This window comes from Delphinapterus leucas, chromosome 12 (assembly GCF_059928025.1).
Source record: "Delphinapterus leucas isolate spDelLeu-1000000601 "Yukka" chromosome 12, BTC_Dleu_Yukka2, whole genome shotgun sequence".
NCBI lineage: Eukaryota > Metazoa > Chordata > Mammalia > Artiodactyla > Monodontidae > Delphinapterus > Delphinapterus leucas.
Genome location: NC_143140.1, coordinates 79,409,383 through 79,422,053, shown reverse-complemented (window position 1 = coordinate 79,422,053; position 12,671 = coordinate 79,409,383). Strand labels below are relative to the sequence as shown.

General features: G+C 43.3%; 1 protein-coding gene and 1 long non-coding RNA gene across 6 annotated transcripts in view; both read right to left on the bottom strand.

The window, feature by feature from the left end:
- Nucleotides 1-11,049, bottom strand: part of LOC149747906 (uncharacterized) — a 48,669-nt gene extending 37,620 nt beyond the window's left edge. Inside the window, exon 1 of the long non-coding RNA XR_016395248.1 lies at nucleotides 531-11,049. This is a non-coding gene — a long non-coding RNA (uncharacterized LOC149747906). The remainder of the gene's footprint in view (nucleotides 1-530) is intronic.
- The window catches only part of SASH1 (SAM and SH3 domain containing 1), a 324,315-nt gene extending 313,052 nt beyond the window's left edge, over nucleotides 1-11,263 (bottom strand). For all 5 annotated transcript variants that reach the window (XM_089922116.1, XM_089922107.1, XM_089922109.1 and 2 more), the window contains exon 1: nucleotides 11,056-11,263. Coding sequence is in view for 2 of the 5 variants with exons in the window: in XM_022558786.3 (XP_022414494.1) it covers nucleotides 11,056-11,100 (45 nt within the window). In the remaining 3 variants the exon portion in view is untranslated. The remainder of the gene's footprint in view (nucleotides 1-11,055) is intronic.
- Between the last annotated feature and the right edge of the window lie 1,408 nt (nucleotides 11,264-12,671).

Here is a 12,671-nt window from a genome sequence, read left to right as displayed (position 1 = left end):
CTGGGGACAGAGGAAAGGCAGGATAGTCAGATCATGGGATTTCAGTCATCATCAATTAGGAAGACCTATTCGGACTATTTAGCCCTGAAATCACATCATGGCGTTTAGGGACAATCACCTACTTGGCCTGAGTCAGACTTCTTACGATTATAAGAAACACAAATGAGAAGCAGATATACACATACACACACAGGCAGCGACTCCTAAACACAAAATGTGACTTGGGAATGTTGTCAGATATTCGTTTTGGAAAAGAAGTTTATGAAACAATAACCTAACGCACCCTGAAGGCAAAGACTGCCTAAGTGAAGGCTGACTCCAGGACCTCTTGACAAGGTCTGTGATGAAGGGGTATAAATGCCATTTCAAGTTGGAGAACTGTGGCTAAAGGCCAGGTATGCAGACCGATTCTATAATATCTTGTAGTTTCTCTCTCGTTGCCAAGTGAGAAGAATGACATTGATAAATCACCCTATTATAACTTGTAAAAAAAAAAGGAACAGGTACTTAGAGAACTGACCAATACACACCTGAAAAAGACAAATGGCTGCAGGAAGATGGCCGATACAAGTTGGAAATTAGTGATACCCGCTGTGGGAGGAACAGGACAAAACGTAGCTGACAGAGATAATATACCAATCTCACGAATGTCCATCGATTCAGGTCACCTGACAGTCTTCTTGGAAAAAAGTCTCAATTACTATTAATATACATGAAAACACCCTGAAAACTATGACACATCACGCAAGTGCAAGGTATTATTATAACTTAACCAACTGAAGTGGAAAATTAAAGCAATTATCTATATACTTTCATTTTAGGCTCAAGTTTTGGGATATTTGGTCAGGACTTTTTTTTTTTCTTTTGGTTAAATGGTCTAGATATTTACCACTCTAATGTGCAGAATCAGCAAAAAGAGTGTTTTGATTTTCTAAACGCTCCAGCTTTCAGGGGGACTCAGAATGACCATGTAATGATAAGTGCCACAGATACCTCTCCTCTGTGAAACTGGGTTATTTTGTGCTGGTGAGCGTGTTGGTTTCTACAGTGGCATCCAGCACCTAGGCCACAAATGGCTTCCTTCTTAAACCTCAAGGGTTTCTGCAAACCACGTTCCAGTGGTCTGTAGAAAGTGCTGTCCTACATTTTCCATTACCTCAGAGTTGGGCCAAGTCGGCCTGAGGGGGAGTCATTAACTGCTTCAGTGTCTTCATGTGTCTGAGTAACTACAAATATATAGTGCAGTTCAGCAGTGTAGGAAGCCACACGGGGAACCAGGGCGAAAATTCACTGCCATTTTCTCTGGCAGTTGTCAGTGCTCAGCAAGACCCAAACTGAAACCTTCAGTTGCCAACAGTTCTAAACAATACGCGTCCATGTTCCCGAGGTGGAGGGGCCCCGTGGGGGCCCAGGCTGAATGGGGGTAGGTTGGGTGAGAGGGACAGAATGGAAGTGGATAGAAAAATGAACTTCTGAGATATGAATAAAGAAAGGAATGGATTGATGGAAGGGACCCATATGTAGGTTTCTGGTGAATTGCTGGTGATACTGTGGAAAGTACACGTGGCGTCCAAGCCCATTTTTACTTCAGGAAAACTCATTCTCGCATTCTGCAGCAGGTGCTACTATTTGGATTATGAAGAGTAATAAGCCATATGGTGTGGCAGAAAGGAATCACACGTCTTTTCACATGGACAAATATTATCATTCCAATACATAAACACGTCAATATAAGTGTTTTTTTCTTCTGGGAGCACTACAGCCCCTGATCTCATTTATAAGAAAATGACTCACTCCGGATGTGCAAAAATTACCTGCCATGGTTATTACTGGAACCTGCACCAGTGGTCTCCTCAAGTTTTTTTTTTCCCCTTATTTGCAGGAAGACAGGAAGAAAGGGGGGAAGGGAGGGAGAGAGGGAAGGAGGGAAGGAAGGAAGGGAAAGGAAGGACAGGAAGAAAGAAAGTCAGAAAGAAAGAGAGAAAGAGAAGAGAAAGAATGGAAAGCTGGTCCAAGGAAGAGAGGGCACCCTGTTCCTAGCTCCCCACCTAGAAGGCAGCCCGACCCCAGAATGCTCATAACTGAGCCAGCTAAATACCTCGCAACCAAACCCAGGAGGCAAAGGTGGAAAAGACTTAATCAAGCTACTTAGAGTGGTCAGTGAAGGCCTCTCTTGATTTTATTTTAAATGTCTCAAGGACAAAGCATCCATCACGGACCATACATGCCTCCTAACAATCTATCTAGATCTTCCATTTCTTAATTTGGTCTTGTTACTTCTCTCTGCCATTTCATTTTTCTTTATTCTTCCTTGCCCTGGAACTTCCTAGATAAGGTTTTTCTCCTGAGAATCTACCACTTTTGGCACAAGCTGTTTTGTAATCAACCCCAAACTTCTCTTGCTTATGTCTCTTCCTGCCAAGGCTGGGTCATTGTCTTCCAAGGCTTTCCAGTGTCTGGCTTTTTAGGCCCACGTGTGTCCCTGCAGGGCAGACGAGCCCACTGGACTCAGGGAGAGCCGTCCTGGGGTGCTGTTTGCAGGGAGGGACAGAAGGGGCATGGCTTTGCTATTCAGGTCCTGTGTCCACCAAGGGTCAGCCCTAGTAAGGTGGAACCAAAGGAAGCCTCGGAGGGAGAAGACCTGGAGGAGACTGGGGGGACCTAGAGAGCTGTGCTCGATGGAGACAGCCATCCTAGGAAACAGCACAATGATGGACGATACTACTTTCATGGTAGCACAGTTTGTAGTGGGTCCTTTCCCCCAGTGTGCAATTCCTATAAGTGAACAAACTGGGATCAGTTTACCAAGTGACCCTTCTCTCATTCTATAGAGTCCAGATGGCAGATTACGGAAAAAAAATCAAATCCCTAGGAGTCTAGGATTAACATATCCACACTACTATATATAAAAATAGGTAATCAACAAGGACCTACTGAATAGCACTGGGAACTTTACTCAGTATTCTGTAATAACCTATATGGGAAAAGAATCTGAAAAAGAATAGACATATGTACATGTATAACTGAATCACTCTGTTGTACACCTGAAACTAACACAGCATTGTAAATCAACTCCACTCTAATAGAAAATAAAATAAAATGAAAAAATGGAATCCAGCATTCACCTGCTGCTCGCTCAGCCTGTACCTCAGGGGCCATCAGCTCCAGGGCCATCTGTGGCCAGGCCGGTGAGCATAAATGGATGAATCATCAAGGCTAAGAGAGAGTAGGGGCTATGGGGAACTGGAGGATGGATGCATTCAAATTAAAGCACCTAGCGGCCCTGCATACTCGTAGCAGACCCATCTGCAGATGCGTTCAGCCTCGGGGCCACCAGGTTGTAATTCCTGCTCAGAAACCCATCACCCTCCTCTGCGTGGGCACCTCCCAGGTTCCTCCACGGGCAGCCCACTCCACCTGTTCTCCTTCACTCTCAGCTGTGCTGGTCTCAATCCATACCTTTTGGCCAATGTCACATCCACTGTCCCAAGGGTATCACTTACAGTCCAGCCCTTTAATAGGCTGCTGGGTGGAGGTGAACAGCGGTGGACCCAGCAATCTGTGTTTAAGCCAGGCTTCCAGGAGATTCTGCTGCAGGCTCAAGTTGTTTTGGGGGTTTTTTGTTTTTATAAATTTACTTATTTTTGGCTGCATTGGGTCTTTGTTGCTGTGCGTGGGCTTTCTCTAGTTGCAGCAAGTGGGGGCCACTCTTTCTTTTTTAACATCTTTATTGGAGTATAGTTGCTTTACAATGTTTTGTTAGTTTCTGCTGTACAACAAAGTGAATCAGCTATATGTATACATAAATCCCCATATCCTCTCCCTTTTGCGTCTCCCTCCCACCCTCCCTATCCCACCCCTCTAGGTGGACACAAAACACCGAGCTGATATCCCTGTGCGATGCAGCTGCTTCCCACTAGCTATCTATTTTACATTTGGTAGTGTATATATGTCCATGCCACTCTCTCACTTCATCCCAGCTTACCCTTCCCCCTCCCCATGTCCTCAAGTCCATTCGCTACGTCTGTATCTTTATTCCTTTCCTGCCCCTAGGGTCGTCAGAACCATTTTTTTTTAGATTCCATATATATGTGTTAGCATATGGTATTTATTTTTCTCTTTCTGACTTACTTCACTCTGTATGACAGACTCTAGGTCCATCCACCTCACTACAAATAATTCAATTTCGTTTCTTTTTATGGCTGAGTAATATTCCATTGTATATATGTGCCACATCTTCTTTATCCATTTATCTCTGTCGATAGACACTTAGGCTGCTTCCATGCCCTGGCTATTGTAAATAGTGCTGCAATGAACATTGTGGTATACGACTGTTTTTGAATTATGGTTTTCTCAGGGTATATGCCCAGTAGTGGGATTGCTGGGTCATATGGTAGCTCTAGTTTTACTTTTTTAAGGAACCTCCATACTGTTCTCCATAGTGGCTGTATCAGTTTACATTCCCACCAGCAGTGCAAGAGGGTTCCCTTTTCTCCACACCTCTCCAGCATTTACTGTTTGTAGATTTTTAGATGATGGTCATTCTGACTGGTGCGAGGTGATACCTCATTGTAGTTGTGATTTGCATTTCTCTAATGATTAGTGATGTTGAGCATCCTTTCATGTGTTTGTTCGCAATCTGTATATCTTCTTTGGAGAAATGTCTATTTAGGTCTTCTGCCCATTTTTGGATTGGGTTGTTTGTTTTTTTGATATTGAGCTGCATGAGCTGCTTGTATATTTTGGAGATTAACCCTTTGTCAGTTGCTTTGTTTGCAAATATTCTCATTGTGGTGTACAGGCTTCTCGTTGCGGTGGCTTCTCTTATTGTGGGGCACAGGCTCTAGGCACGCGGGCTTCAGTAGTTGTGGCACTCAGGCTCAGTAGTTGTGACGCACAGGCTTAGTTGCTCCATGGCATGTAGGATCTTCCTGGACCGGGGATTGAACCCATGTCCCCTGCATTGGCAGGTGGATTCTTAATGACTGCACCACCAGGGAAGTCCCCAAGCTCAAGTTTGAGAACCTCTGCTCTCTCCGGTTGCTCTCATCTTCACTTTGCCATGTGCCTCTGTTCGCCTGTATTCTTCCTAAATTGCATGCCTAAAACTAAACCTGGACCCACACAGACTATTATCTCATTCATTTTAGAAGAATAAAGGGGCATCATGAAGATTAAATTAGATAATACCCGTGAAATACTTAGCACAGTTCCCAGCACTTACTAAATATGTAATGCATGTTAGTTATTATTGTCATCATTAATCAATGTGTTATATTAATTATACAAGTTTTTCAGTGTGGTCTAAGACCAAATGAACTTTTAGTGTATGGTAAGTTTCTACTGTGGACGCTGTGTCAAATTCCTCTAGAGTTTCTGTCTCTTATTACAACTCATATATTTACATAGTGAATGGAAAAGTAAAACCTGTATTTAAAAAAACCCCAAAAACAAAAAAAACGTGTACTGAAAACAGTAGCATAAATGGTAGGGTTGAAACACCCTCATTGATGTAAGGAAGTGATCTTGTTACATCAGCTAAAAGCTGCACAGGTTTGGGGAGGAAGACGATAGATCCCCCCTCAAAAGGAAGGAAGCAATCACAGAGGTACGATTCCTTTGAAGTGGTGAAAGGAGAGATCAAACATAAATTTTAAGCTTTCTGATATTTCAAAGAACACAGAGAATCTCTTTCCTAACCCTCCTCCAATTTTAAACGCCCTGCAAAATCTCCACCCTTCTTCCGTTTTAGTTAAAAGACTATTTTAAATAGTAGAAAAAGTAGAAATGCCAGCCTGTGCTGGGTCTGTATTAAAATCCGCTCAATAAAGAATTCTGACTTTCATTAAAATAAGAGCTAAAGGAGGGCCAAGAGGCTGACCTTCACGTCGTTCACGAGTGACACCAATCACCTGGCCTTGGCACGCACATGGATTTCTCGCAAGGATTTCGGCAGGTGTTTTCTGAATTGCATCCAGAATCGCACTGGACAGAAACGCAGCAGAGGTCGCCGAAGCCACATCAGTAATAATAAGCAGGCTGATGGCAGCCCCTCCGGCCCGCCCTGTGAGCCCACGGAGATCCCATCACCACTGAGTCCGCAGGAGGCAGCGTCTGCAGGAGCCTCTAGCCAAGTGCCAAAGTCATGTTAACACACTGGAGATGGACACTCTAACAGTGCAGGCCAGAGGTCTAAGGGAATGAAATGAGCTTAGGAGAGGAAAGTGGAGGGGAAAAAACGCACAGATTTTTTTTTTTTTTTTATCAGTAGGTTTCATTTTAAAATTTGGGATATTTTCAATACAAATGCTTACAGTGTTATATCACCACTGCCATATTTTCAAGTATACTTTTTTTTAAAGTTAAATTGTGCACAGGGAACTCTGCTCAATGTTATGTGGCAGCTTGGATGGGAGGGGAGTTCGGGGGAGAATGGATACATGTATCTGTATGTCTGAGTCCCTTTGCTGCGCACCTGAAACCATCACATTGTTAATCGGCTATACTCCAGTATAAAATAAAAAGTTAAAAAAAAATAAAGGAAAGGGCTTCCCTGGTGGCGCAGTGGTTGAGAGTCCGCCTGCCGATGCAGGGGACACGGGTTCGTGCCCCGGTCCGGGAAGATCCCACATACCGCGGAGCGGCTGGGCCCCTGAGCCATGGCCGCTGAGCCTGCGCGTCCGGAGCCTGTGCTCCGCAACGGCAGAGGCCACAGCAGTGAGAGAGGCCCGCGCACGTATCAAAAAAAAAAAAAAAGATTAAAAGAAAAAACTATTAAAAGCACTCTGCAGGGACTTCCCTGGTGGTCCACTGGTTAAGACCTTGAGCTCCCAATGCAAGGGGCCCGGGTTCGATCCCTGGTCAGGGTACTGGATCCTGTTTGCTGCAATTAAGATTCGGCAAAGCCAAATAAATAAATAAATATTAAAAAAAAAACCAAAACAAAAAACTCCAAAGGTGAAATAGAACATGTGTATGGCCCCTTAAAGTTCTCCACCTTCTATGATTCACAATTACCTTTAAAACCTATCTAGGACTTTTCAGTCTAAACACGCAACCTCTTGATTTTCTTCACTTGTGTACTTGTGATAACTTGCCTCCCCTTTCAAGCTCTCAGGTGAATTGTGTACCTCTTTCTCTTGTGGATAGAAGAGAGTTTAAGTAATACAACTATGTGTATGCCTGGCAAAGTCGATCATCTAAAGCAAAGGATGCTGCCAGGTCACCAGATTTCAGTGGGCAAATTGATATGAATAAAGCCAGAGAGGGGGAGATGTGAGAAGCAGACTAACTAGAGAGAAACTAACACAGTGAGTGTGAAAGAATAAAAATGTTTCATGTTTAGCAACCAATCGCTAAGAAGGAGAAATGGGAAAATCTACCTACAATGTCATGAAAACAGAGAGAGGAGGAGTTTTGAGAGTGCAAAATGTTCCATGTGGCAGGAGTGTTGCTAGCAGAGAAATTTTGTTCTGAGCTCTTCGGATGGGCACTGGTGTCTTGAGATTTTTGTAGAAAAGATTTGGCTAACTCAAGGAACAGGGAAGTATCAGAAAGGTTTGCTGGCCTTAGGAGTAGATCTAAGGAGAATTAGACTTCTCTTTTATCCTAAGCAGAGACAGACTGTTACCTAGTACACACGACAGCCATCATTTCTAACTTGATGTAGTTTACACCCGACAGGATCCCATTCATCAACCAGCATTTCATATTTTTCCTTAGAAATATGCTTCTTTCTCCCTGTTCAACTTATACCGCTCTGGCCTGGGACCCCTGTCACCTCATGTTTAGGTCCTGTAACAACAGCTTTCTGACGGCCTCCAGAATCTTCAGAATCCAATCTATGTGGACAGACTACTTTTCCTTAAACGCTGCTTTTACCATGCCATTCTACTGCTCCCATACCTTCCACGGCTCCCAAGTCTTAACTCCTTTGCTTGGCCTTCAAGGCTCTCTAGGATCTGCTCAAGTTTCTCTCTCCGCGACCCTCACATGCATTTCCTGTTCAGTCACTCAGTACTGTCCCAGCGCCAGGGGTGTTTCCGCATCCCAGCATTTATTCAACACCATCCCCTTCACCTGGATGCCCATCCCTCTCCTTTCAAAATTCTATCCATCCTTCTTGATCCATTTCCTTCATGAAACCTTCTCCAACTCCCCTGACTTCAGAATCCCTGTTGCATTTAGTGTGTGAACCATGCACCTGGATACTCTTTTACATATTATTTTGTTCTCTAATTGTTTCGTGTACATATAGCTCATCTCTCAACTGTATTTTGACCTTCGTGAGTCAAGAGCATGTCTTCTTCCTCTGTGTTTTCTGCAGAAACAGGAAAAGTAAGTACAGAAGCCAGACTCGGTGAGCACTTGCCTGATGCTTTGTTCAGTTGAGCTCATGTGGAGAGAAGGAATGGGGGTGAATGGGGATTTCAGGTTGGAAAAAAAGAAAAACGGTTTGGGTCTCGGCAGTGATGATGATCACACAGGACTACAGTTACCACTGTTTACTTCCCCTAAACACCTGTGCCTGTATATAGCACCCACTGGCGACTGCATCCTCATATTTAATCCGTCCGTGCTGAAGCTGGCGTGTAGAACCACTGTGCTAAGTTGTGTGCAGGGCAGGGACCTGATCTATCAACTGTCCTTGAACAGCACACAACCTTGGGCATTTGAAACTGCACCTGGAGGCAAGCTCCCGACTTTGAACTTGCAGGGGCTGCTCTTATCCTCTTAGAGGAGAGGATTATCTGGTCCTGTCCAGCATGGAGGTGAATTTCTAAGCGACACAAGCAGTCTGAAAGACCAAAGACACACAGAAATTCAAATGCACTAAGAACAAAGAATAACTAGGGAATTATCCATGGAGGAACTCCTCTGGTCCTCCAGGCAGAGAAGGCTGAGAGCAAATGTCCGACATGATGGATGAAAGGACCTGCTTCTGATGGCAGAGGCTTATATTTCTCACTCCCACACTGCTCGCTACGCAGACAGCGCCTAACCCATCGTTAAATCTCTGGGTCTCACCATCTACGCAGTTAAGGTAACACCCCGCTGACCACAAGAGAGGTTGGGTGCATTAATTATGATAGAAAGACACTGTGAAAGTACACCAGCCTCTCCAAACTTTGTTTCTGTTGATGCACACAGGCCCCTGGGCAGCCATAGGATCCCAGTGAATTTCAGTCCCTCCTGCCCTGGGCTGGGCCCGTCCCTGGCTGTCTGAGTTGGCAGGTATTTTACCTATTGCACAGCCCGGAAGGAGCTCAGGGGAGACTGGTGAGCTGCTGCCAGCAACCTAAGGCGGTGTCGGGGCCTGATGGCCTGGCGGTAAGTGGCCACCCACTTGCCAAGGGAACTGGTGACAACATGTAGTTGCCGAGATGGAGCCGAGATGGAGCCAGAGGCTGAAGAGCTTCCAAAAGAGGAGAGAATATTCACAACGGCAGTTTGAGTCATCAAGGTTGAAGAGAACAACAGGCGAGCCTGAATTTGTGATAGGTGTTTACTGTACAGTTCTGATCTTCTCTCATGTGACTGACTGTATCTTACCTGGAAACCCCTCGGGCAAGGAACTGGGGTGGGGGTCTAAGTGGGGAGGACCAATACCTGCACCTCACCCCTTTGTGTATTTCCTGAGTACCAGCCTCTGCCTGGGCCCCTCGGGCTGTCCTCGCATCCCATCAGTTCCCAGCCCCTTGGAGCACAGACATCCCTTCCTGCCCTGAGGGCATGCAGGAAAGAGCCCTTTTTATTTTTCTGGTTTGTCAAAATGAGCTCCTAATCAAAACTAAGGCATTTAAACAATCGAAATATTACAAGAGCATAGAAATGGTTCAGTCTCCAGAATACAACTGATTGATAATATTTTGCTAAGTGAATGACTTGGATAAACGAAGGTGGATGTCTCCAAAGCTTGCATATGGATCTGAAAATTGGGCCTTTTTAGTTATGTCTGGGAACAGTATAGTATTTTTTTACCCTGATTTCTGCCAGCCGAGATATAGCATTTAAACCTAAGACACCGGGCATGGTGAGCATTCTTTAATGAACAGAAGTGATTATTCTAGAAACCAATGTTTTAATTTGTTCTTGGAGTCAACTTTATGTTATAAAAGAAGATAAGTCATACTGCCAGGGAAAAGACAGGTAGATCACATTGCTGCCACCAAAAGAGACTTTTTTATTCCGATCTAAAAATCACCCAAGTTTGCAACAGAATCTTCTATTTCCAGTGAAGTTCAAATTCACATTAGAAAGGAGAAAACACAATGAAAAGTTATACTATGGAACAGTGAGATATACTAACTGAAAAAGCACTGCACTGGGGTTGGGGTCTAGGATCTTGTAACCCAACTCTTGGTTCTTCAAGTAGGGGAACTTCAGTTTATTCAGTTATAAAATGAGATGATCAGCCAGGGTCCCCGAGGCCTGGGAATCTGTGTTGTTCTGGCAGCCTTTCAGAACCTGACCAATTCATCTGAAGTAAACTCAACAGTTCTCAGTGACATAAAAAGAAATAAGAGGTCTGAATATGCCCAGTCCAAAAATCATAAAAATTAGCTTTAGACATTAGTATGCACCTTTTTCATGCTCTTCTGATCATAGTATACATTATGATCATTATATATATACACACACACAGACAGGTGTATTTATATAATCCTAAATGAGATACATTTAAAGAAAATCAAAAGTAACAATGCAACCCAGAGTTCCAAGAAACGCTTCATCTGTGTTAAAAACCTAGTTCGACGTGACAATCCCTTTCTATCAGCAAATCGTGTTGCTTCGATAAGGTAATGTCTTGCGTGCCCACAAACTTTGCGGTATGGTTTATCAATAAAATTAGGAAAATTTACACCCAAACAATTCATCCGAAGTCATTTATCACTAATACCATTTGGTATGTAGAAGGCATGTTTCACTTTAAAATAATGAGCAAGGCTACAGTCCTTTGATTATAAATTCCCCTTTCATCTTAATTTTATGAAAAGCCACAAGGAAAATGCCCAGCATGATGCCCTTGATATTTAAACACTTCGTTCCACTTACCATTAGTTTCCTCCAAAACTCAGCCTCCCTTGCAAAATGCTCCATATTGAAGAGATAAATTTCGTGTTCTGCCTTGTCAGATGTGTCACTTGGACTGCTCCAGTGACTGAGCACAGGGAAGCAAACATTTCAGCCAAGCTGCTTTCATAATACTGATGGTTTGCTTTCTCTCATCGCTGAGAGTCTTGGGAGAAATGAAATTTACATACGTTGGGGTGAGATGGGTGTGGGCATTTCCCATAGTTATGATTCAAAACCGAGTTATGTTTCATTCAGGGAGATAATAATATAACTCAAAGAAGAAAAGTATCCCTTAGCATTGCTGCCACTTAAGACACGACAACTCCTATTGCCTTGTGCCAATGCACCACACCGCAGTCTCTGTGCCAAGAACAAACCTACAGTGGGTGGTGTCAGCTCCTTCTGGCATTTCTTTTTTTTCATGGCAGACTCTAGTAACTATAAACCTCTCAGCTCACTTGAAGGTGTGCACAGTAACACAAGACTAGACATCTGGAATGCAAGTCTAAGGTTGCAAGGTCAGGGAGACAGCTTTTGACATTATTGTGGGCAAAATTAACCAAAGTCGACTACTACATAATTCATCCTGTGTGTGCTCTGTTAGAACAGGTAAAATATGATTTTTTAACAGCTGCATAAAAATATATGTGCTTGTAATAGTCTCACATCTTTCGTATGAGAGATTGGAGAAGAAATAACTTCCTTAAAATGTCCCAGAGAATTGGATCTGTGGTTATCATCGTAGGCATAACTCAGATATGAGACACTCCCGTTTTCATTAGTTCTGACTATTCTAATGGTCACTCAAAAGAAACATATGTGTAAATAGAGAGGTTTTTTTAAAAAAAATATTTAAAAAAATTAAAAAGTTTTTTTGGCCATGCAGCATGCGGGATCTTAGTTCCTCGACCAGGGATTGAACCCAAGCACCCTGCAGTGGAAGAGCAGAGTCCTAACCACAGGACAGCCAGGGAAGTCCCAATAGAGAGGTTTAACACTCTCTACCCACGATTCTTGCAAGCTGAAAAAGGAAAGGAAGGAAAAGCAGAGACTAGATAAAGCCTGATGGCAGAGACCTGGAAGAACTGAAGTTCTTTCTTTCTGGGCTTGCATGACCTTTACATGTTCAATGAACATTTCTCAGATATTTAGATTTAATGAAGTTGTCAAAGCTTCTGATGAAAAGCAAAACTCAAATGCACAAAATGCATATCCTTTGATAAACCTTCCCCTGAGTTTTCTAACAACATTTCCTTCCTTTGCCAGTTTCTAATTACACAGGACTTAATGAGCAGTGGCCCTTTACAGTAAAACCTGACTGTGGTCAACTGCTGAGCTCTACTTCCAAAGCCTGGGGTGGAAAATCAGAAGCCAACATCCTGCTGTTCCAACACAAAACAAACCACTTTGATAGTTATTCTCTTGCAGGAAGATTTTCCTCTCCTCATTTTAATATGGGTAAGGCTTTCTCAAACACTTAGTTTTATAGAGTTTCACCCTGGAAAGCAGTTATTTATGTTTGGTACATTTTCTCCACTTCTTTCATGCCCCAAATTAGTTTCAACTTTGTCAGATTAACTGCTTAAATATAAAAA